This window comes from Labrus mixtus, chromosome 18, assembly GCF_963584025.1.
Source record: "Labrus mixtus chromosome 18, fLabMix1.1, whole genome shotgun sequence".
Lineage (NCBI taxonomy): Eukaryota > Metazoa > Chordata > Actinopteri > Labriformes > Labridae > Labrus > Labrus mixtus.
In genome coordinates, this window is record NC_083629.1 from 15,580,180 (window position 1) to 15,604,699 (window position 24,520).

A 24,520-nucleotide genomic window follows, 5' to 3' on the forward strand; every position below is an offset into this window, starting at 1 on the left:
CCTGGTCGCATCTTTTCAGTCAAAGTGGGAGATGCTGCCAGAGCAATGCAGCTCTCTGTTTGAGCGCTACACCGAGCATCTTCTTTTATTCTGATCACTCACAGCCTTACATAGCGGGACTCTGAATAGCAGGGGGTTCAGCTCTGGCTGTATACATGTTTAATTCACATTAGTATTGAAGACAGCATGGCTTCTGGCTAAAATTGCTGCCTTTCGGGCCAGTGCCCTTCTCTGACACTCGATCTCTGTTTTCTGCTAAGAGAGCAAATATGGAAGATACGAAAGAGAGGTAGAAAAGGGAGCGAGGTTTAGTTGCTGCTGATGCTTCTTTGTCCCAAATGAGAATTGCAGGATCAAACAGCTCTGTTGGCTGGCTTTTTATCATGAGGGAGGGGAAGAAGGGATGGGGGGGAGGGTAATTAAAAAAATAACAATAATGTTTTTTTGGGGCAGCTAATGCTTAAAACTGACCAGAGACCAGTTTCTTTGTATCCCACAACCTGCCTGGCTGTGTAAACCTGATATTAAGAAGCTGTGATGTTAGCTTCCATGCAGCTGTATAGCCAGACACATTGTTATCTAATACAACCCCGATTTTTTAAATGTATACTAATCCTTCATGAAGAACAAGACAAACAAAAATCTTGCAGAAATGGTGTCAAGTCTCATTTTTTCAAACTATTTATTTAATCATTTCTAATTTCACCTTTATTTTACCAGGAGGTCCAATTAAGGTCATACATGTATTTTACGAGAGGCCAGACCAAGATTGATTTACTCACTCATTCATTGATATCCTTATTGTAAATAAATTAATACAATAAACTTAGATAAATAACTCAACATGGTAAACCAGAACATTTATTCAATATTCAACACAAGTAGTTCATGTTAAAAACAGTTGGATGAGTTTTACACTCATGTCTTTCTAACCCATATTTTTAAATCACCGCCCTTAACAGCGGATTTTTGAACACCGCTTTCATTCTTCTTTTTTCTATAAACCTCTTAATGAAAATGTGTTAGATGAAGTTATACATGATGCTACACACCCCCTAATCCACCTTGCAAAGACATGGCAGTGCAAAGACATAGACATTACAGAGAAGCAGAATGACAAAACTGAAAGTAAATGAACTACACGCCATAAAATCCGACACTAAATCTAAATTCAGTGTCAGACCAATATTAACGTGGATTTTGCTGACATACTTTTTAATGTTTTTTTTGCTTCATTGTTGAATGAAATGGACAATTCTCATATTTCTGCGATCATGTTGTAGTGCCAGTATGTCAGATTACATGTATTTCAATGTATTGTAATACAAATGCAGCACACATGCAGGGAATTGCGGTATATAGGTCATGCTTTTTCTGCTGCTGCCGTGTGGATGAATTGAAACTAGCAGCACTGCGTTCTGTTATATCATGAGACTGAGCTTTTTGCACAAAACAACTGGGACATTTAGCTAAGACCATAAGCACATTAATGTGGTTTGCATTAATGCCATTAAGTCTGCAGTTTTCTGCTCTGTCTCTGCCCCTCTCTCTCTCTCTCTCTCTCTCTCTCTTTCTCCCATTTGGGGCTTAATTGTAGCTCTTTGTGTAGTATTGCTCTGTGCTTTGTGGATCATTGGGTCAGGGGTTAGATAAACACTCTACGTTTATCAGTTATCACAATCTGGACAACACGATGGATCAGGGATGTTGAAGCTTTGCTGACATTGTATAGATTATTAGACTCTCAGCCACTGTGCCAGTGCATGGTAGAATTATTAACTATTGTTGCTGTGATGCATTAGTGGAGGGGATGGAGAAATTTGTATCCCATTGAAGCTTAGCTTTATAGTCTTTGAATCCTTATTATTCTGGCTTTAACCATACTTACTGTGAGTCACATTTTTACATTGTTTAGTACTAATACCTCACAAAGAAAGTCTGTTACATATTCATACTTTCAGCTGAAATACAAATGGCAAATTTCACAGAGAATTTAGCTCTCTATGGAAGAAAGAATCTTTTGTAACTTTTAAAATGAATCAGGTCGTTGCATACTGTATATGAACGTTAAAAAATACCAAACTTAAAGGAATATTTTGTCATTCTGAAAAAATATGATTATTTACCCTTTAGCCTAGAGCGATAGCTTTGATGTGTTTGTTATTTAAATATTTAGCTAATGCCCACAGCCGGTAAGCTAAGCCAGTGTCTCACGTAGCTCACGGCAATACTGTGTTCAATGCTAAAATGCTAATGCTCAGAAAGTATACTTATTACGATGTTTACTTTCTTTGCATGTTGGCCACAGTATATTGTCATCATGTTTCACTGTCGCCATGAACAGTTTGCTTTTATAAACTCCAGACAGTATCAGGGCAATCGGATCAGAAAATGTGTCAATATAACTCATCATTCATGAAGCACATAATAAGACCGACCAACAGCAAATACTCCCTTTGGTTGAGGTGAGGGGTGAGTAGGGCATGCAGAAGAAGGACTTATTCATGACTGTTATTGTGTTCATATACTACAGGAATTTGGACTTATCTGCAATATCAACTAGAGTTGCAATATACAGGAAGCACAAAGCAGGAGGACAGGACAATGCTCTTGTTCTGTCCTCCTCTGGTTTGTGCCCATCCTAACCTACCTGCCAGCATATTACCCAGTGCCACACTCAGTTCTAAATCTAAACATGAAACATCTAATATTCTAAATAATGATACTAGTGGGATCAAATAATCATGTAATAAATAAATGAATTTCATAACCTTGATCAAATCATACAGCTTCAACACGAAGAATTAAATGTGTCCTGTATTGCAAAATAGCATAGATAGAGGTATTGTAATCTAGATGAAGACATTAGAAAGACTTGAACAGCATGATTGTTTTTCACTCTTCGTTTAATCACTAGCAGATACTACGGTTTGGCAGCAGTGTTGCATCCATTGCAAAAGTACTGCTGCAGTCCCTGAAACCTGGCATCTGTTGCACATCTCACTGTTTCCTTCAAACAAGCTAGCTGTGCTTAGTTTTCTCACTTACAAATGACTAGACTTCACACCGTTTCCCGACAATAAAGTTGGCTTGTGCTGATTTCGAATCAGCAGGCCTCCTTCCTCCTCCCTCCTTGTGCCTGTGAACAGTACTTTCCCCACAGAGCAGATTAGAGGTCGTGTACGAGGGTTAAGTCCTGGTTAATTTAGATTTAAGACTGCAGTGAGGTAATGATCTGCCTGCAAGGCTCTGTCTCTAATCCAACCAGCCAGAAAGACCTCTTTCCTCTGTCAGATAGACCCCAGCACCCACCCAACTAAACACACACATACACACATGTCCATACTTTAGATAAATACACCCCCCTAAAAAACTACATACAGGCGGTTGTTTTACCGTGCCCTGACATTCCCAGTTTTCCCATGTGGCTAATAACAGACAACAGAGTATCTTCACGATAACCAGTATGTGTGTGTGTGTCTGTGAGTGCTTGTCTTTCTGACTTGTTGGGACCATTGTTTTGAAATGACATATTGAGGACATTTCTGCCTTTTGACATCTCGAATATTCTCAGTATATTAAAGGACATTTTGAAGGTTAAGACTTAATTTTTGGGAAGTGTATTAGAATTAAGTATGAAGTAAGGCTAAAAGAGGGGTGACCTTGGCTCAAGGGTCAGGGTAAATTATCCAAGGTTGGGGGCTAGGGAAGGCATCTGTAGTGATTGGTGGTGAGTGTTCAAATGACAATAACCTAACTTAGTATACACACAGTAGCCAATGTGTGTGTTTCTGAGCATGCTTTTTGTCTTTGTGGGGACCAATGTTTTGAGTCAACATATAGAAGATATTTCTGCCTTGTGAGGGGGTGGGGGGTGGGGGGGGGGGCTGGCCAGAGAAGCTATTATTACAATGAGTTATATATAGAGTCAAATGTATGTGTGCTTGTCTGTCTCTGTCGCCCTAAGCTGCCCTTCAGTAGAAATATCAGTGACTGTTATTTTGGGCGTATGTACAGCATGGGTACCATATTATACTGTGTGTGGGTGTATAATTATGTATTTCAATTCCAGTTTATGGCAGGATAACACAGAGCAGACTGCTTGAGCACAAATTGAGTTCAAGTACCACTTGAGCTTCTGTTTGTGCTTTACATTTCACATCAGTCTGCATAGCATTATGTCAGTTTACAACTTCCCTTATGTGATAAACACAGCAGCACGTCTCACTTTGAACATGATATTGAATGATATCAAGGTGGAGTGTAGACATAATTGGAGTCTTTCTTCATGCCAGATAGCTGGATTGCAGATACGGCAGCACAGTGCTCTGCAGTAAAATAAACACGTCTGTGTTAGAGATGGCTTTGTTTTTCTACCAAACCTCGGATTGAGTTACAAGCCCTTTCTGACACTGACTGTATGTCTGTTTTAGCTAAAGCACCAACCAGGGATGCATAAAAATGTGTAATTATCACTCCTGCTGCACAGGAAGCTGCTCAGCTGGCTTTTATTGTGCACAAGATTAGACTTTTTTTTAAGCGAGTTAATTAGCATGAAATGAAATGATTAAATGGGAGAATGAAGTCGTCACCAGCTTTGTAGATTGACTGCTGCACCACTAAGATATAGCAAATAATCAGGGATAATTTCTTTGCTGATTGAAGGAATGAAATGATTTTCTGGCTTCTTAGGTCAATCAACCAGGTCGTTGTCTTTTTTTTAATAGACATCCTTTAGCCTTGCTAGCTAGTTCACATTTAACAGAGACAGATACATTTGTAGGAGATGAAGAAGGCTCAGTCAGGACACATATGTGCCAATGACTAGTAAACTACCACAGCTCCGTCTTTCCACTGTGACATATTTCACAGGATTTATTTGCAGGTGATGCTTTTAAGGCATACTCTTTAAAGCGAAAATAGGTCTCTGGTTACGGGAAGAGGTTTTTTCTCCTTGTCTGATCCAGTGCCAAAGAAGCTCAGGAAAGCTTCTTTTCAGTTTTTGCTTGGAGCTTATAAATTGAACCGTTAGATTAGCCTAGTTTAGTTGTGTGTGTCTATTGGATAAAAAAAAAAAAAGCTGCTGTGGTAGGAAAGTGCAGCTTCTTTTAACTCTCTGCATTTGAAACTGTATGTGGTTATCACAACCAAAATAAATGTTGTATAACTTGTGTAAGCAGGAAGTGGTTGTAACATTTTATTTTAACTAACTGGGAAATAATCACCTATGAGTACAAAAATGGCAACGCACCTTGGTCACTTTCAGGTTAAAGCTGCAGTCTATAAATATCCCCAGTTTCAGTCCATTAAGGAGCCTTTGTGTCATTTCTTTGTGGCATTCATTGTAATCTCTGTGCTGTTGTGTAAAGCCAGACGACGTCTCAAATGGTGATGTGCAGCTTAATTAGATCGGCCATTTATCTCTGGGGATCTTTTTAACTATGCTTGAGTGGAGCTGCTACATGGCCACATAAACAACCTGTAATTGAGCTGAACAATGCTATCTGCTTTATTCTAGAATATTTTAAGAAAAATTAATTTCATTAATTAAAAATGTAAATTTAAAATTTAAAATTTTTGGAAGACCATAATCTGAGCACTCAGATATTCAAAGCTTTATCTATTATTTTGAATCACTGGTTCAACATGTGTAGACCTTTGCTCACAGCACATTTCTCTGCAGCGCTGGTAACCTTTGGTTGTATTTTTAACATTTAGTTTTTTATAACAGAAACAAAAGCCAAACTAATCTGTACTGCTCTCATGAGCAGGCCATACCGGGCTGAGTTGAATGACTCATCATGTGTTCGGGTCTGTTCGGGTGCCTTCCACTGTGAACCAGCACGATGAAACAATTACCCCAACAACAAAAGCTAATTGCCATGATAACAGAAGCTCAGCCCTCGGGTGCTACCCAGAGAGAGCGCCGCATGCCCTCCAACGCCCAACCCACTACCACAGTTTGCCAAGGAAACACTTTCCCAGCCTAAATACTTCCAGAGATGTAATGCTGAAGCAGCGGATCTCACAGGAAAAAAAACACGTCTTGTATACAGGTATTTGTTGCACATGCAGGATCAGGTTCAGGCATCCCTTCTTCCAGCACTCAGCTCTCTGCTAATGGACTGAAAACACACTCAGAGTGTGTATGTATAGGATTTGTGTGGAGGAGGGTGGGATAAGGGAGGGGTTGAGGGGAGCACATATGTCTAACCATGTGTGCAGGGAAGTGCTTTGCTTAATTCAAAAGCCTGGGAACGTGGCCTCCTTTTCACCACTCGCCTATGAGGCTTATTTGACATGAGGAAGTGCTCAGTGTGGCAGAAGCCTTCATATCCTCTCTGCCCTTGTTTTTCTCCCCGATGTCTATTCATCTCCTCTCTCTCTCTTTTTCTCTCGTTTCTGCGATCTGAAATCTTCATCCTCTTTCTTTTCACCCCTCTAAGGCTGGCTTTTAAGACGAACATTCTTCAGCATCCAATGAGAAATGTGCCTAGTCCAGCAAAAACAAAGGTGACATGCTTTGAAGAGCTGGTAGTCAAATAATGTCAGGCTCTTTTTTAAAGTGTATCAAATTCAGGATACATTTCCACTTTGATAAAAAATATATTGACCACTAATAAGAAGAGCTTTCTCTCTTCCTCTCTTTTTTTAAAATATTTTTTCTAATCTTATTAGCCTGTTACTGGGGGTTGAGAGCTGTATATGAGTTTCGTTTCTTATTTTATTCATGAGCTGCTTGTGGGGAAGTGCTTATGCATATTTAAAGAAGTAGTCTATAGAATACACAAGGGAGAAAATACCAGCAGGTTGAAACCCTCAGAGGTTTGGAGCAGCCAGCTGAGAGAAACTACCTTATATAATCAATAGTTTTGTATCAAATATTGGTAACATCATGACTACTTGTGTGTAAGAGGTGGATTGCAGTGACGAGTACAATTGGAAATAGTCCCATTCTGCAGTTAGCCTCAATTCTTAGGATTGTTTTCATGTCTTTTAGCTCACTGTTTTGGGCTTTAGTCTATAGAGTCCTGCTTCCTTGATTGATTCTTATCACTCTCATTTAGCAGCAGCCAGCTGCCAACTAAAAAAGCTCTCAAAATACATATTTTGCCTGGCCAGTACCAAACAGACAAAGAAACAGGCTGCTCAAGAGTTGTTTTCTTTTTTTACACATAGACCAGATGGAGACCTAAACAGCTCAAACGTGGTAGAATTCAGAAAGTGACTAGATACTATCCGAATAGATAACAATTTTTCAGTTTGTCCATGGACGTAACAAATAGTTTAATAACATGTAACTATCTATTGTAACTTAAAAAGGTGACTTTCCTGTCTGCCATGTTGTGATTACAGCTCGTTCAAATAGGCAGACAGATTTGTCTGAAGAAGTCACTCCATTCAGTTTTGATTTACAAGGAAGATTATAGATGGGAGAGAACCTTCAAGATACTACAACCAATCAGCACAAAAAAAGCCTGACAAAGTTAGGCTGGGAAATATATCCAAAATCCACTTCACTACTTGAGGCTGAGGCGCTTTGACAGCACAAATCAACACGTTTACAGCAGGATTAATAAAGTTTTGGCCTAAATAGCTGATGTTTAACTGGTACAAACTATAAGTGGGGGGAATTTTGTTATTAGTCATCCTTTTTTATTATCTTAAGGCGGAGGGTTATGCATCATTGGGGGTGTCACTGATTTGAATGACAGCTGGGTGCTTTGTAGCTTGGAGCCTGAAGGCCCGTCTCAGCTCCACAACCTGTTGCGAGGCTGATGGAAAGATACTTTGAAACAGAATTTGCAATTCAATTTCCATTTTTTATTTGCATAGCGTCAACTCATAACAAGTGTTATCTCGAGACACTTTACAAAAAGCAGGTAAAATACCTTACTCTTTGTTTTTTAACATTACAAAACAGCAGGTAAAAAGACCTTACTCATTGTTATGTTACAAAAAGCAGGTAAAAGACCTTACTTATTGCTATATTACAAAGACCCGGCTTATCCATCATGAGCACTTTAGCAAAGCAGCAAAAGTTACAGTGGTAAGAAAAAACTGCCAATATGGCAACCGCCATCACTGGGCTTTAATACTTAGCTTAAGAAACCAGAAGGTGATGATGTCAGATTCATATTCTTAACCGGTTTGATTGCTCCACCTTAGCGGCTGCAGCAGCCATCTTTAGTTAGTACAGACATCATGTATCTTTCAATAAATGGTTCGGGGTCAGTGGTTTTGTTCTGATGCCTCTGATCATCAAAAACAATGAAATGAACAGCTTTCATGATGGCATCATTTCATTAGGAGAGCCTGTTCCATGGGCTCTAATATTGTGCATTTTAATTCACCGATGTTGCTAACTTCTCAGACTCCTGCCATGACTCTGAAAATCTAAATATCTGCCGTGAAAAGGAACCAACACAGTCTTAGATTACCTTTACTGAGCAAGGATGGATTTTTGTGTAATTTCCATATAAACACTCAAAACCAGTGTAATCAAAAGTGTTGATTTTGAAGGAGTTCAATCAATCAATCAATTTTTATTTGTATAACGTCAACTCAGAATCAAAGTGTTGATTTAGTAGACATGTTTTCCTTTTTTACTTGCCAAGTAAAGTAATCTTTACTTGGCCTTTAGTTGTTCCTGTTATGTGCACTCTTCCTCTGATTCATCACGTTCTTTTAATGTCACTGATTGTGATGTTCAGCGGTATCTGACCTTTCTCAGATTCGGCCATATCGCCTGCTTCTCCTCCTTCACAAACATAGAGTCACTCAGTTTTCTTTGCCTCTTATCTCTGTCGCCTCTCCACTCAGTCTCCCTTGTTTTTCGACTGAAGCCGCTTTGATGCTAAGTAGATATCATCATGTGCCCTATTGTGCCTTGTCTCCCCTTGTGTCATGTGGCCAAAACAGAGTCACAACAGAGCACGCTGTCTGGAGGAGTGACAAGCCTTTTACTTTTGCTGAAATTAGCTCAGCTGCTATGTGAACCATGCAACCAATGAGCTGAACTCTCGATGCCAGATCCTCTTTCTAGTCTTTTTTTTGCACCGCAACCCATGACGTGTTGATGAAGCAATGAGCTGTATGTAAAGCAGCAGTAGACGAGTGGCAGCTTTATTTCTGACTTCTTGAAGATAACTGAAACCAAGCTTGAGGCACTCCATCCCTCCTGGCCCAAACTGCTCCAGAAATAGGGCCTGTTTTTGTAAGAAGATCCATCACAGAGATATGGCCTCCTCCCGTGGCAGTAACACTCTGTGGTCGGCTGGGTCTCTGAAGTGACTGATACGTAATTAGGGAGTCTGTTTAGCTTATTTGGAGATGTAGGAAACAGGATGCCTGTAGTTATCTCTCATGGGTTTGCGTTCAGAATAAAAGCTTTTCCTTAAAAATGTAAGCAATGAACCTTGCCGATAATATCAGAGGATACAATTTTCCACAGGAAACAGGAATTGTTGTTATAAGGCTTCTCTGTCTTGATACATAAGGAGTTAGATGGCCTTTGATTCTGCTTCTGTGTCAGAGCAAGATTTGGATTGCATCTGCAAGACGTTGTTGTGGCCATGTTTGAATTGAAGGAATTCCACATTCTCATCTGCTCCTTTTAATGGCCAATGTGTTTCCTGTTTAGTTTTTGACGTTCCTGTTTGTCTGTAAATAAAGGATATTTATCTCCAACATCTTGACTCAGTGTCTGGCTGCTGTCTTTGGCCTGAAACATCCAGACGTGTCACAAAGAGGGACTGAACCATACATCAGCTGTATGTGCCGGAATCACAGTCTTGATTGAATCGTCTTGATGGCTTTGTTTTAATTCTAGCCGCGGGTTAACTCCACAACAGTTGTGCAGTGGGGACCGATGCATATTTGACGGACAGATCTGGTTGTAATCGTGGGAGTTGTTGCTGAAATCCATCTGTCAAGTCAGCTTTGAAGTCTTCTCCCTCAGGAACAAGTTGAATGTTTAAACTCCCACCTTTAAAATACTGTAGAAATAAAAATCTGCATGCTAGTGTGGTGTGTCCAAAAATGTCATTCGTGCTGAGATTCTAAAAATGAAAAGCTTAGTGGATTTCTGAATTCATACACCATTACACTACATTTAGTCGGGAAATTAAAAGCAGAAAAAAATAACACTTTGTTTGAAATGCTACTCATCACTCCTAGAACTCTTACATAAAAAAGACTCTTCGTTTGAGGAAATATGCAGGCTAGTAGCCAGTAGAAGCTACGCTGCATAATCACTGCTGAGTTATTTGAGGCCGTTGAGACGACTGCGAGGGAGCCTGAGGGCAGATGATGCAGGAAAGTGAGAGGAAGCGGGCTGAGACGGATCCATGTGTCAGAGAGGGGAGGGGGGTCTCTCAGGTGTCACGCTGTCTTCCTGCTACATTAGTGGAAAGCTTGTTTGGGGGGAGGGTGATAATGTCGGCATTTGAATGCTACAGGCGTCCTGATAATAACTGTGAACGATAACCTCATACATCTGCTCCTCATTTGTATTATTTCTGCCTCCTTTACTGTAGATATAACTGAGCTAAATTGCTCGGATAAAACATTTGAGGGTGCAATCTCATTTACTTCAGGCTCTCCAGGTAATGGAACAATTAATCATGGCTCTTGTTCATGTCATCATTATTGTACTGCTCTCAGGCCATGCTTTTATTTTGTAGGGTCAGGCGTATCACCGGTGGACTCTTTCAAAAGTGTATTTAATTATAATGTAAAATGTGATGTAGATGGATTAAAAAATGTAAATTTCATCTCATTGGCGTAAGTAGAAATGTACCAGACTTGAGAAAACCTGAAACAAATTTATGTCTTAAATGTTTTTAATTCAAAGTCAAATATTTAGATTTGTCAATAGAAGTGGAACGTTGATAATCTGTAAATCTCTATTGTTGCTTTTCAAGCAAATGTCAGACATTTAGCTGCTCAGTACTAGCTTTGTTAATGTGACAATATTCTAGGATAAATGACATCTGTTGGGGTTGGTCAGTCATTAAAAAAATTCAAACATGTCACTTGTGCTACGTCATAGATTAAACCATTTATTTTAAATTGGATAAATAATTGTTTGATAATAAGATTCATTGGATAGTGAATGTTGCACACTTTGAATGTGTCTCCTTTTCCACCTGAACCTTTGTACGACTATATACAACTACGATATTTATGTCTGAATTGATTTTACATCATCTAAAAATAACTAACAGAAGTTTAAGAATAGCAGCAGATATTGAGCATGTCATGAATACTCTGTAGTTCCCTTTCTGTGGCCCTCACACCTTGAGGCTGCTAATGTGTGTCTGACTGCCAGAGAGCAGAAGTCCTTGAGGTGTTGAAAGTGAGAATTGAAGCGTTAAGTCACCTTACAGAGATGACCTCACCTCTGTCGGTCCAAATCATCTCTCTGCACCCTCTGCTATGTGTTTCCATACTGAAGCTTTTGAACCACCTTCAGGCGCAAATGCTCAGGTTATAACGGCACAAATAAACACATGTGTGTCCTCAACTAGAGTGATATCTCTCAAAAGTGGACATTTTGCGATGTGATTTGTCTGAACCTCAGGAGCATTTTCACTGAGTTAATACTCTTCAGCTCTGTGGTTGTGAACATGATTATTTGATGCTTCCTTACAGATGTGTTCTTGTGTGATAGGAGACTTTTCATTCACTTTTTACCCATTTATACTCCATCTGGCGATACGATCACAGATCAAACACTTTGGTTTTTAACACACTGTATCATTACCCAACACACTGCACACACCCTTCTGTACTCATTCCTCCGAACACGTCTCGATGCCACAGCACCACAGCGAAAGACCAGGAGGGCGAGGGGAATTTCCACGGTTCACTTTTAGGTTGAGGCCTTGTTTATAGCTTATAAAAACGCCGACCCAACCTCTCTTCTGCACACAGGCTGTCAGATTATTTCAGTGGCAGCATGTTATTTCTTACGTGTTGATATGTAGTGGTAGCTACAGAAAGGTGTGGCTCCCAAGTGACCTAACAGCCAACCAGATAATCATACAGTAACTCTGTTTCACTGGTTTTACATTATAAGACTGTCATCACAGTTGCACTGTTCTGGCAAACAATCAGAGTATGAGAACTAACACTGTAGTGTCAGGCGCTTTTTCTTTTCTTTTTTTTTGTGTCTGTATGAAAAAAGGAAACATCCTACTGTTCTGACAAACAGATGTTCTGATTTTTTTTTCTCCCTACTTACTTTTATGATACCTAGACTTCAGTATTGCAGAAAATCCCTCCAATACAACTGTAAAATAAAAAATATGCATAATTATTATTATTATTAACAATTCAAATCTTAAGGCTTTACTACACCTGAATAATTGTCTTGTTGTTGCCGTCATTGTTGTATAGCCTGGCTCAGTAAGCCTACAGAATACTTCATTCAAACAAGCTGAACACCTTTAGAAACAGGCTAAGCTAATGTGAGCAGCGTCAGCTCCCCCCATAGCCCATCTTGATGTTCTGTTTCCATCAAAAAGTTTTAAATAAACCCTGGTTTTTAAAAACGAACCCAATTTTGTGTATTTATTCAGGTTAAGTTCTTTTAACTTTATATTTACAAAAAAGAGAATCAGCTTTAAAAAGTGTGATTGGAAACAATGACTGCTAACCCTTACTAGCTTTGACTTAAGCTTGCCTCTTAGCTAGCAGCTAACTAATGTGCTGTTCTAAAACAATGGTTGCATGCAGCCATATTTGTCCTTTCTGTCTGGGTTACACTTTTGAAGAAGAAGAAACAAGTAGCTACATTTTTGGGGGGAGTTATAAATATGGCATCTATTATTACATCAAATGATGCACTGATACCTGATACATGTAAGGCAGTAATGGAGGCATTCTGGATATTGGTATTCAAACAACCATACTAACAATTACGATAATTACTTATAACATAACTTGATCTCATAACGTTTCTTTGCCAGTGTTAGATGAATATATTTGACTGTTCTTTCTCTCTCTTTCTTCAGTGAGCAGAGTATCTGCCAGGCGCGAGCCTCTGTGATGGTCTACGATGATGCCAGTAAGAAGTGGGTACCCATCAAGCCAGGGCAGCAGGGCTTCAGTCGCATCAACATCTACCACAACACTGCCAACAACACCTTCAGAGTGGTGGGTGTCAAACTGCAGGACCAGCAGGTGAGAGAACATTCAGCGTCACACTCCTGGTAATGAGAAGTGTACACAGACCTAATATAATATCCTCTCTATTAGAGACATGTTTACAGATCACAGGTCTGTGATACAGTAGGATATCATAGGTTATCAGGATGGACCAATTTTGTAAAAAAAAAAAAAAAAAAAAAAAAAAAAAAAAAAGCACAAGTGTATACAGACAGTGGTTCTTTACCTCCAAAGCTATGAGAGATATCAGAGAAAAATTGTACAATATCCTATGAAGGTTTGTATGAACAGTGGACCCAGCAGGATTACATTTCCTACAATGCACAAGAACCATTCCAGTGCATGCAGGACACATTTATCTTCTAGGGTCCAACACACACATGGGCGATCGCAATGACTGAGCGGGCCAGAGAGAAAGACAGAGAGAAAGCCAGTGCATTAAAGCTACCTACACTATACAACACCAAAATTAGAATTAACCACATTTTGAGCTCATCAGCTTTAATGAATTCAGTGTCATCTGGAGAAGTTGAGGTGGATGTTTGCTGTTGTTTGGGGAGAGTATCTGAGTGATCTGAGAAAACAGACACTGATGGGGGATGTCTCACAGACTTCATCATGGACTAGCTGGCTCCAGCCTTCTGACGGCCACAAATGCTGGCAGTACTAACATGAGCAGCCTCGGTGCTAGAATAACACTCAGCACAAGCTTCACTGCAAAGCTGCTTTTCATTCCCAAAAGCCCGACAAATGTCCAATTGTTTGCATTTGCTAATTTCTATGCTATTAAAATTCTTCCCAACACACACAATAAACGTGATTGAGCAGAGCAAACTTCACAGTTAAGGCCACAAGACACACTGCAGATATTTTACTCATCCTCTTTTCTGATCTATCAATTATAACATGATTGATATTCTCAAAATGTATTGCCCAACCCTGTCTCGGTACAATGGTTTTTACAACTCTTAACAAATGTTGAACAGTATACAAGTATTGTAGTTTCATGAATTTTTAGATGACATATTTCATCAAAAGTTACCTTAACTCAATCATCATATTCTCCTTTACGAGTGACTAATCAGCTGCAATATGTCGATGTCAATTTTCACAATTTTCCCTGCCCTGTTGCAGGTGGTGATAAACTACTCGATAGTGAAGGGCCTGAAATACAACCAGGCCACCCCGACCTTCCATCAGTGGCGTGATGCCCGGCAGGTCTATGGGCTGAACTTTGCCAGTAAGGAGGAGGCCACCACCTTCTCCAACGCCATGTTGTTTGCCCTCAATGTCCTCAGCTCACCTGACGGTGGAGGTAAGAATTCATCATGCATGGAATATATTCATCTTTTTTTATCCACTATTCAGTATGTCTCGTTATAAGGTCAACTCTATTATTATTTTTTTTTAATTAATATCCTCAATAAAGCAATGACGCTCAGATTTGTATTTGTCACACGTCATCTGTGAGGGGCAACTCCTGGCACTTTGACTGATAAGTCTAATTAGATATCTCGTCTGTAGAAACTAATAAGATATAGAAGTATTGTTAAGTGTTAGAAACCTTCTAATGGCGCCTCAATTTGATCTCCCCTTAAATTACAACCAACTGTCTTTTAGTGGCATCTGTGATCAATTGAAGTCTATTTTCACTCTCAGAAGAATGTCAGGTAACCACAAACAGAAAATCCACATAGTTGTAATGTTTGTTTTGACTACACAAGCAATCTTTAATGGGTGTTTGTTCACCAAATACAGCTGTGAGGATATTTACGTTAAAAAGCCACATGAACTTAAAATATTGATGATTTCGGCATCTGCAATGTTGAGTTAAGAACATGTAACTGCTTGAATAAGCTCTACCTCCCTCTGCTGGTCAGTAACTATACTGCAGATACACTCAGTACAATAAACCACAGAGTAACCACAATACCAGGGGTACTGGTAGTTGACAAAAATGGTTGCTTAAAAAAAAAAAAAAAAAAAGATTTGCACCTTAATTATGATTTCAATTCATTAGTTTTCCATAACAAAACACTCATTATAAAAGACATTTAGTTACATTTACAGATTTATGGGGATGTTTTGCAGGGTGGGTGAAGCATGGGCCAATTTTAATTAATCTGAACATACGCCTACTCTTGGTTGACTTGATAGCTTCTGAGTAGCTCTAGTTACGTGCTACTTTTAAGCTCTCTCTGTGTGTGTGTGTGTGTGTGTGTGTGTGTGTGTGGTGTGTGTGTGTGTGTGTGTGTGTGTGTGTGGTGTGTGTGTGTGTGTGTGTGTGTGTGTGTGTGTGTGTGTGTGTGTGTGTGTGTGTGTGTGTGTGTGTGTAACATATTTGGAGAATATATCTGAGTGTTTAACGGCAATGACACCTCATCCTTCCTTCTGACCCACCCACCGGGTGTTAAAATATCCCGTACGGTGCCTTGATGTCGTACCCCGCCATGCTCACATTGCAGCCCTCCTTTATTTGGGTGCCTTTGGATTTTGGATCATGGGCCTCGTCATGCAAGGCAAAAGTGTCTCGGTTCTCGGCTTCCTTGCTTATTTAACCCTTTTTCTTGTACTAATTCTAACTGAACAAAGTGATAGAGTAACATAGAAAGTGAAAGTGTAACATATTGCAGATTAGCTTTGTGATCATGCGGACTCCAGAGTTTACACCTGGTGTTCTCAGAAGAGTTTCTTCAGCCATCATCATCCTCAGTAAGTGTTGTGCTGTAGAGAAATATGTCCACCAGTAGTGTTTTGTTTTTTCTTCCAATAGTTACACAAGTTGAACATCAGTTGTTTGTTTTGGTCTGCTGGGCAATTGTTACCTACAGCGATGCAGAGTGAATAAGTAAATTGACCTAAGTTAGAAGTTAAATACCGCTTTGAGGAGTGTGTACTGAACCGTATTCCTTTGTTTGCTTCCTAACCTCTCCACTCCACTACATTCCAGACATACTCTAGTTTTCCTCATTCTTTTAATTCTCGGTTGCCTGTGGCTGTATTCCCTTTTTTAGTTTAAGTCTCGTCTTTGTCTATGTCTCGATAGCAGTTCAACCAAAGACTGAAATCTTTAATGGATATGTGATTTTTTTTTTTTTCTTGGCCTATAAAGGTTCGAGGTTGGATAAAAGTTTGTCTGGTAGAACTTTAGCAAGTTCTACTTTTGCTATCTCTGAGAAGCTGATAAAAAAGGGCACCTATGCTGGTATCAGTTTAGACCAGTGGCTGAGTCAGGTGATCATTACCTACACCCAAAGTCTTTTTATCAGCACGTGGAGGAAAGCTGAGATGATAAATAAAAAGTATATTACCACATGACTTACAGGGAACACTCACTGTGTCCACCTGTCTGTTTTGGTCTTATTGTTAGTTATCCATATTTTAATGAAGTGGTTGTGTGAGTTATTAAAGATCGAATGACCATGAACAACAGGGAGGAATAACTATCTGATGTTGAATCACATTAAGAGAAGTCACACACATGAACACACAACAGTCTCCTGAGCTAACATGTCCGATCAGGCCCTCCTGTCCTCCTGGGCTTCCTGTTCTTTCTTGACCTTCACTATGGAAACACATGAAGTACAGCAAAACTCTAAGGGAGTGAGGGTCTTTTATTGTCTCCAGAAAGGTTGTAAAGTGTTGATGAAAGAAAAAGAGTGAGTCCCTAAAAAAAAAAAATGTTTCACTGTAACAAAAACAATCTGTCTTTATAGTGTGTTTGCTGTGTTTACATCTCCTCTGAAGCTTAATGTTTCTGCAAGACATATTTCTGCTGGTGCTAACAAACAGCTAAAAATAGGCATGACGTGTTGGTAGGTAAACAGAGTCTGTGTTGTCAGAGTCTTTCGTAATTGTTTGAGCACATTCACATTTTCAAGATGGATAAGGAACATTTCTAAAATAGTTATCATTTCAAAGCTTCCTTATTCATGAGAAACTGAAAATACAACAGAAAGGGAAATTCAAGAAGGAAAACAATCATAATAATCCACATGCTCCTGTTCTGACTGATAACAGCTAAAGTTAGCTCTGTAGCTACCACCAGGTATTTCTTGGATTTAAATGCCTCTTTTCTGATGTTACCTTAACCTAAAACCTCTCCTATCTTATCATAGAACACATTTTAAAAGAAGTGTTAACTTTCAGCCGGTCAGAGCAAACAGTAAGCAGTGTAATGATCATTTGTATGGTTCCTGTGGCCTGAAAGGTTAAATTACGCGTAACATGTACTAGTGAACAATACCATAATTTAGCAAGAAAAGGAGGAACCAAATCATGACTCATTCTCTATCTGACAGCACAATGGACACATTGAACGTGAAATTACAATGATTTAGCTATCTCGTGTGAATGCAAACGTAACATTTGGTTGGATGAAATGTTTACAAAAGTTGTGTGTATTATTTACCCTCACTGTGATCCAGACCGTGTAGTCTGAAGGCACAGCTCTGACTCATGTTGATTACCCCCAAACCTCCCCCCCACCCTGCTCCAGACACAGCAAACGGAAATATCACCCATGGGTGCTCTTAGTGTCACAGTGGGCGTTGCAATTTAATGACTGGTATTCTGGTGATATGTGATCAGCGCGCTCCCGGATGCTTCCTGTTAATAGCCGGCCCAGAACGAGGCTCTGCAGGAAGCTTTTTATACTTCAGCTTGAGTTAAATACTTTTCTATTTCATATTTGTTTGATGTAAAAAAAATTTGAAGTCTCGACTGCTGTGGTGTACAACGGAAATTCCTGTGGCTGGCAACATGTTGAGCACATTACATCATAAACAGCTTGTTGGCTCCCCAGGGCAAAGTGCCTCACATGATGCTCGCTGTCTGTTCATTCAGTAAACACAGCTCCTGCTTTCACTACTGGAGCTGCTTTATGAGGATGATTATCTGAGAATTATCCTGTTTGTTCTAGTTCATGTGCAAAGACTGAATGGAGTGTCATAAATGTGTAGGTCATCCAGGGTTATACCTGTCCTAAAACCTACATTACAAACGCACAGAAATACACAAGGCAACGTCAAAGTCAACTTTATTGTCAATTTCAAAATATGCCAGACATACAGTGGAATCGAAATTTTGTTTGTCTCCGTCCCGCAGTGCAATACAACCAAAATAAGGTAAAATAGGATAAGGTAAAATAGATAAAATAAAATGAGGTAAAAATAAGATAAATAATATTTACAGTAATAAATTCTAAATTGTGCAACATTTTAATAGTATAGAGTGACTTTAAAGGGGCATATCTGTTATTGAGACAAACTAAAATGTAAAAACATGTTTCATGATACAGAGGAAGAGAAAGAGTGAGGAACAATGAAAGTCATGTCAAAAGGTCAAAAATGTAATTTACAGTTCATTTCAGGGAAGGGGAAGTGAGGATAGGAAAATTAAAGAAATGGAGGAAGACAAAATCAGCAACAAGGAGGCAGCAGGTGGAGAGGGAAGGAGTAACTACCAAGAAGAAGTAGATGAGCCAATTTAGACAGTAAAGGGAGGACAGAGTGAGACGATTTTAAAGAGACATTAGTATGCTCATATAGTGTGTTGTTGTCTTTCGACTGTCAATGGTGTTTAAAGCATGTAAAAGCCTATAGTCAGTGTTAAAGGGGAGTCTTACAGCCATTAGAGAACTGATGCCTGGGGGTATTTAAAGCTGCTGATAATTATTTCAAACATGAATCTATTTCTCTCTCATTTATATTTATCTTAACAAAAAAAACTTTAGTCTTTAAAACTGCAGAATTGTTTAAAAAAATACAGATCACAACCGCCCTTAGACTAACATTTCTACGGCTGCCTGACCTGTATTCTTTTAACAATGATAGTAAAACATATACAAGGCTCATAATCCTTTGGCTTCTGTTTACAACCAAAGTGGTGGGTTGGGACCCAAAAGTGGGTCACAGAGACGTTTGGGTGTGTGGGATGTGTGCCTGGAAAAAAATGTTTGTCAAAAAGTCTATGAAAGGCTTTTTAAACATGTTGGGTTTGTGCCATCTCTTTTTTCTGGCACGTGTTTTTTACTGTCCGAGATCCAAACTTCACTGATATTCATTAGATAAATCTGATTGGTCGAAAAACATCCACATTTTGGTCACAATTTCTCATTAAGTAGTCCGCGATGGGTCCTGAGGCTTTACTAGTTAAGATCCAACGATCTAAATCATGTGGATTTTGTCTTTTTAGGTCCAGTCGTCCAGCGCCAAAATGGGCCATCCTCAGAAGAGAGCGAGGCACAGAGGAGGTATGATACACGAGCACACATGCGGCTGCCTTTGCATTAAATTAATATATGAGATGTTAAAAAAGTAAAGCACACGAAGAACAAATATACTCTGAAATACAAAACTGTGACTCACTGTTCCCCCTAATCTTCTAATGTTGATAAAAACAGTTCATTAATCCATAATAATCATTAATCATAATTATAGTCAATTATTATTTGTCGAGAATCGTCATGAAGAACAGTGACATCCTTGCATTTCACAGGATGATGGAGCAGCATCAGATGGTGCACAAGGAGAGGGAGCGACGGACATCTGGATCAGGTGAGGCTAAGACAAACACACACACACACACACACACACACACACGCCCTCTCTCAAACACTCTTTCCTACTCACACTGCTCTGAAGATCCTCTGCTTGCTCTGAGCTCGACAAACATTAAGGGAGAAAAAAAAACCTGCCACAGAACACTCCAACTGTCAATAAACAACCTTGCAGGGGTTGTCAACGGGTATTTGCTCTTCTTTGTCGTGCTGTGCTAATCAGGGAACTCAAGTATTGGGTCAGGCAGAGCACACTTTACTCTCCCTCAGCAAACAGGTACTGGATTCTCAGGTATTTAATAACGATGAAATCATCTGACACGGTAGGTTTCTTGGAGGTAAACAGGCTTTTCCCAACTGTTCTATGTGTTAGTGTCTCCCGCCTTAGTCCCAACCACAACTTCCCCAGTCTGTACGCCCTTCTGCTTTTTTATCCATACACATATAAATGTTCAAGTCTGCCCCGTAAACGCACATACAGACTTCAACATCCTCCTTTGTCCTCGCTGTCAGTGGCGATGCCAGAACCCTCCTGTCCCTGCAACATGCTCTACTGCCATCTCTTTCTTCCAGCTACTGTTGGGGGGAAATGCCATAATGCTTTCTGATCATGGCTCAGTCATGTTGCATTCTGCTGCTTGTTATTTTTTATGATATTTTGATTCTTTCTTATTTGCTACTGGCTTCCGTTTTTTGGATTGCTCCTGATTTTCTCATCTTACTTGCTTGGTTGCTCAGTTGTTTGCTTTTCATTCTTCTCACGTTTTTCTCTTTTCTGTTTTCCTTTGTTTGTTGCCCTCCTTTCGTCCTCCTCTTCGTCTGCATCTCCTCTTCCTCTCTCTCTCTCTCTCTCTCTCTCTCCATCGCTCACTCTCTCTCTCTCTCTCTCTCTCTCTCTCTCTGTCTTTCTCTCTCTGCCCGTCACAGTCGTTTCCACTCTCCAATATAAAGTCTCCACCCCTCCCGCCCACCCAGACACTCCACCCGAGTACAGACAGTACAGGGCTAGCACACTGCCACCATCCTACGTCCGCGTGGCCTCCTCCTCCTCACCTCCCTCCTCCGCCTCCTCTCCCTCGCAGGAGAAAGAGGCGGGGGCTGCTAGGGACAAGGCCCAGCTTTCCTCCCAGCTCTCCACCTCGCTCGCCTCCGCCTTTTCCCCCGTTCAGGCAGGAGTGGCCACTATGGGCCGACAGGTCCGTCAAATCCCCTTGTCTCCCCCCACGGCTGCCCGCCACCTACTCCTGCAACAGCAGCTGCAGCAACAAGACATCATGCTCCCCCCGAAACATGGCACCTGGTCTGCTTCCCATTTGCAGCAAATGTACGCCCAGATGCCCCCCTCCTCCTCCCCTCCGGTCATGATGGCCATGCCTGTGAAGCAGGGCATGCCCCCACAGCCTGTCCTCCCGATGGCTCACCCCCTCCCACCCCTGAACCCCAGAATGAAAGCCCCAACTCTCGACCACGGGTCTGCATCTAGCCCTCACCAGTACCCTCAGCACCAGCACCAGCACCACCCTCACTCCAACGGCCAACCAGACGATTCCTACAATCCTCACTCTCAGCACCTGCCACTCACCCCACAGTACTGCGAGGCCGTCCCCCTGCCTCCTCTGACAGGCCAGACAGGCCCAGGCCCCGCCCCTCAGTACCCATCCACCTTCCACCCTCAGCAGCAGCAGCATCCGCCACCACAGCAACAGCAGCAGCAGCAGCAGCAGCAGCAGCAAGTGTACTACCAGCAGGCCCAGCCCCCCACCACCACCAACACCTCCTCCTCCTCCTCCTCGCCCCCCTCTTACACTGCCATGTCTGACGGGGGCTCGCCCAAGAAGACCCCCTCCCCAGTCCCCCAGCAGGCCCCCATGGCCAGCAGCAGTAAGTATGAGGAGGAGAGAGGAGGGGGTAGTCTCTCAGCAGAGTACATGTGTTCGCTGTGTACATGTCTTATATATGTGTGTGTGTGTGTGGGGTGGGGGGTATGTGTTAGGGGAGGTATTTTTTTACTTAAGTGAATGCACATCACCATTAATGTTACACAGGATCACTACAAAAGGGAACTTATTTCATATGCACACAGTTTCTATCAGATAAAAAAAAACTGTTAGCAATGATGATAGTTATTAGTTATCGATTTATTTACATTAATCCCAGGATATCTGCCCAACCTCTGAAATTATTAGGCAGAACAGTTAGAATGGTGCAAAATGTAATAATTCAATCAATCAATCAATCAATCAATCAATCAATATTAGTTTATTAAGAGCCAAACAATATCAGTAGTTATCTAATGACACTTTGCATAAGGAGCAGGTCTAGATTTTACTTTTTTGTTATATTATTTAGAGAGACCCGACATAAATCCACCATGAGCAAGCACTTGGCAACAATCTCAAGGAAAAACTTGATTTTAAAGGTGGAAACCTCAAGCAGAACCAGACGTATTAGTGAAGTGCCATCTGACTGAGTTTGGCTGAGAAAGTGAGATAGTGGGAGAGCCAGGAAAATAGAAATGGGAAGAGGAAAACAGACTGATAGACAGGGACATGTACAGACTGCAACAACAACAAAACAACCGATAATAAAGACTTCTCGTAGCAATGGCATTAATTATAGTAGAAACATGACTAATGTTAGCAATAAAAACTTTAATAATGATATTTTAGGTAAGACTGATAATATAACTGTAGGTTTGAGTCATGCAGGTCCACGGCATCAAGGGAAACAAGCGAGCACAAAATCCAACAAAGGCATAAAGTTAGTCAAATGAGCGAGAATTCAACAAGCTAATATAAGTAATGAATATCTGTAGAATAAAAAAAAAGGGCAATAAGCCTTACAAATGTCATGTCATATAGAACTCAGAACAAAAGTGTGACAGTGAGCCAGTTTGAACCTCAAAGATCTAAATATAATAGAGTTAACATTTATTCATATTTATAATTGTGTTGTTCTTAATTTGACATGTCAAAATGTCTTGTAAACATACAGGCAATAAACAAACCCAGTCATTTCAGTATTGTTAACAAGCAAAGTCAGTCACCTGACCTCAGTCCAGATCAACAAGGTTTCACCTCCTGAAAACATCACTGATGAAAAAAAAATCCTCAAAAATGGCAGCAGTACTACATCATCCCTCGTGTAGAACAGTGACAGTCTAAACCTACTGTGAGGAGAATAGGAAGTGATTATGAAAGAGACTCAACTTGACACTGATGTAACTACATGCCCTACAAAAGTAAACCTTACCATCAGCTTGAAGACTCAGTGTGTCTACAGAGTAGTTTCAATTGTACATCACTATGGTTGGAAAGAAACTTTGTCACAAGGTTGTTCTGTTGCAGGTAGTGAGTTTAATTAGGTCATCTCAACGGCAACGGCAGAATGAATATTTTTATTGTTTTATTTGGCTGCCACTGTCACTTTTACTGCCATCGGCTCTGTGAAAGAATAATAAGAAGCTCCAAGGACGATTCAAAACGGTCCCTGCCTGCGACTGACTTACAATGAGATAATAAATTAACGTTCAGGTTTAAATAAAATCAGCGGCTGCAATGTCTATAATTCAAAACTTTAATTTCTTACAGATTTGCCAATAATTTATAAACGGCTAATTCACCAAATTGCTAATATTCCTCTCTCTCTAAACACGGTTCTGTACCACTGCTGGCAAAGAAAAATCTGTGCAGTATTAGGCACTTGTTTGGTTTTAGTTATACAAAGAGACGGTCAGAGGTTCTTCAAGTAATCTTTCAAGGGGCCAAAAAAGATCAGTCGACCCCACAGCCATTAACCCGAACCAAACTTTGCCCCTCCCAGGCCCCCCTGTCTCTGCAGGTCACCCCGCCATGCTTTCTGTGGCTCCTCCTCCAGCTCTAGCTCCAGCACCCATGGCTGGTCCTCCAGCCCCTCCACCACCTCCGGGTCCACCGCCCCCGATGGCAGTGCCCCCACCTATGCCCCCTCCACTGCCAACTGGTGGAGGGCCTCCAGGGGGCCCGCCGGGGCTCCAGCAACAACCCTCAGGACTGGCTGCCGCACTGGCTGGAGCCAAACTGCGTAAAGTACATAGGGTGAGATGAGGTTAAAGCTCAGGAGATTAAAATCCGGTGTTTCTGGTTTTATCTCGGAGTTTAATTGTTGAAGCCTTGACATTTGTGTATTTAAAGGGAGGGGAGGGTAAGGTAAAGAAACTACCACAAACAAGACATCCGAAACCCATATTATACTGTGTTCCTCAGGACGAGAGCAGTCCGCCGGGATCTGGTGGCAAAAGCGACTCCAACCGGTCCAGTGGTGGCAGTGGTGGTGGTGGGGAGGGCTTGATGCAGGAGATGAATGCCTTACTAGCTCGCAGGTAAAGAGGCTGTACAAATACACACCCTTCACCTTTCCCCTCTATTAATCATACTGAGGAACACGAGAAAATACCTGTTCTGTCAGCCTTAAAAATGTTGCTCTTCCTAATTCCACTTTACCTGCAGTGAATGGATTCTGCAAAAGCAAAAAGCTCTAGAGCCATTGTGCATTATCCATGGCCAGTGTTTATGTAACAGTCACTGAAATATCTGCATGTGCATCTCACACTTTTTTGTTTCCCATTTTACAGACGGAAAGCTTCAGAGAAACCTGATGAAGTAAGTCTTAGTGCCTTAAAGCAATGATTCAACATTTGGGTAAACTGTTATTGTTACTGAAAATGTTAGGTATGAAGATTGGGCTAGCAGCCAGTTAGCTTAGCATAGACTTAAAGCAGGGGAAAGAGCTTTCAAATTCCTCATACTG

General features: G+C 40.7%; 1 protein-coding gene across 4 annotated transcripts in view; it reads left to right on the plus strand.

Annotated features, from left to right (window-relative positions):
* The window catches only part of evla (Enah/Vasp-like a), a 39,464-nt gene that overhangs the window by 11,926 nt on the left and 3,018 nt on the right, over nt 1-24,520 (plus strand). For 3 of the 4 annotated variants that reach the window (XM_061062749.1, XM_061062747.1, XM_061062746.1), the window contains exons 2-9: nt 13,020-13,188; nt 14,308-14,488; nt 19,369-19,426; nt 19,672-19,730; nt 20,660-21,613; nt 23,555-23,808; nt 23,977-24,092; nt 24,345-24,372. In XM_061062749.1, the coding sequence (XP_060918732.1) occupies nt 13,020-13,188; nt 14,308-14,488; nt 19,369-19,426; nt 19,672-19,730; nt 20,660-21,613; nt 23,555-23,808; nt 23,977-24,092; nt 24,345-24,372 (1,819 nt within the window). The remainder of the gene's footprint in view (nt 1-13,019; nt 13,189-14,307; nt 14,489-19,368; nt 19,427-19,671; nt 19,731-20,659; nt 21,614-23,554; nt 23,809-23,976; nt 24,093-24,344; nt 24,373-24,520) is intronic. The other variant, XM_061062750.1, reaches the window with a different exon arrangement.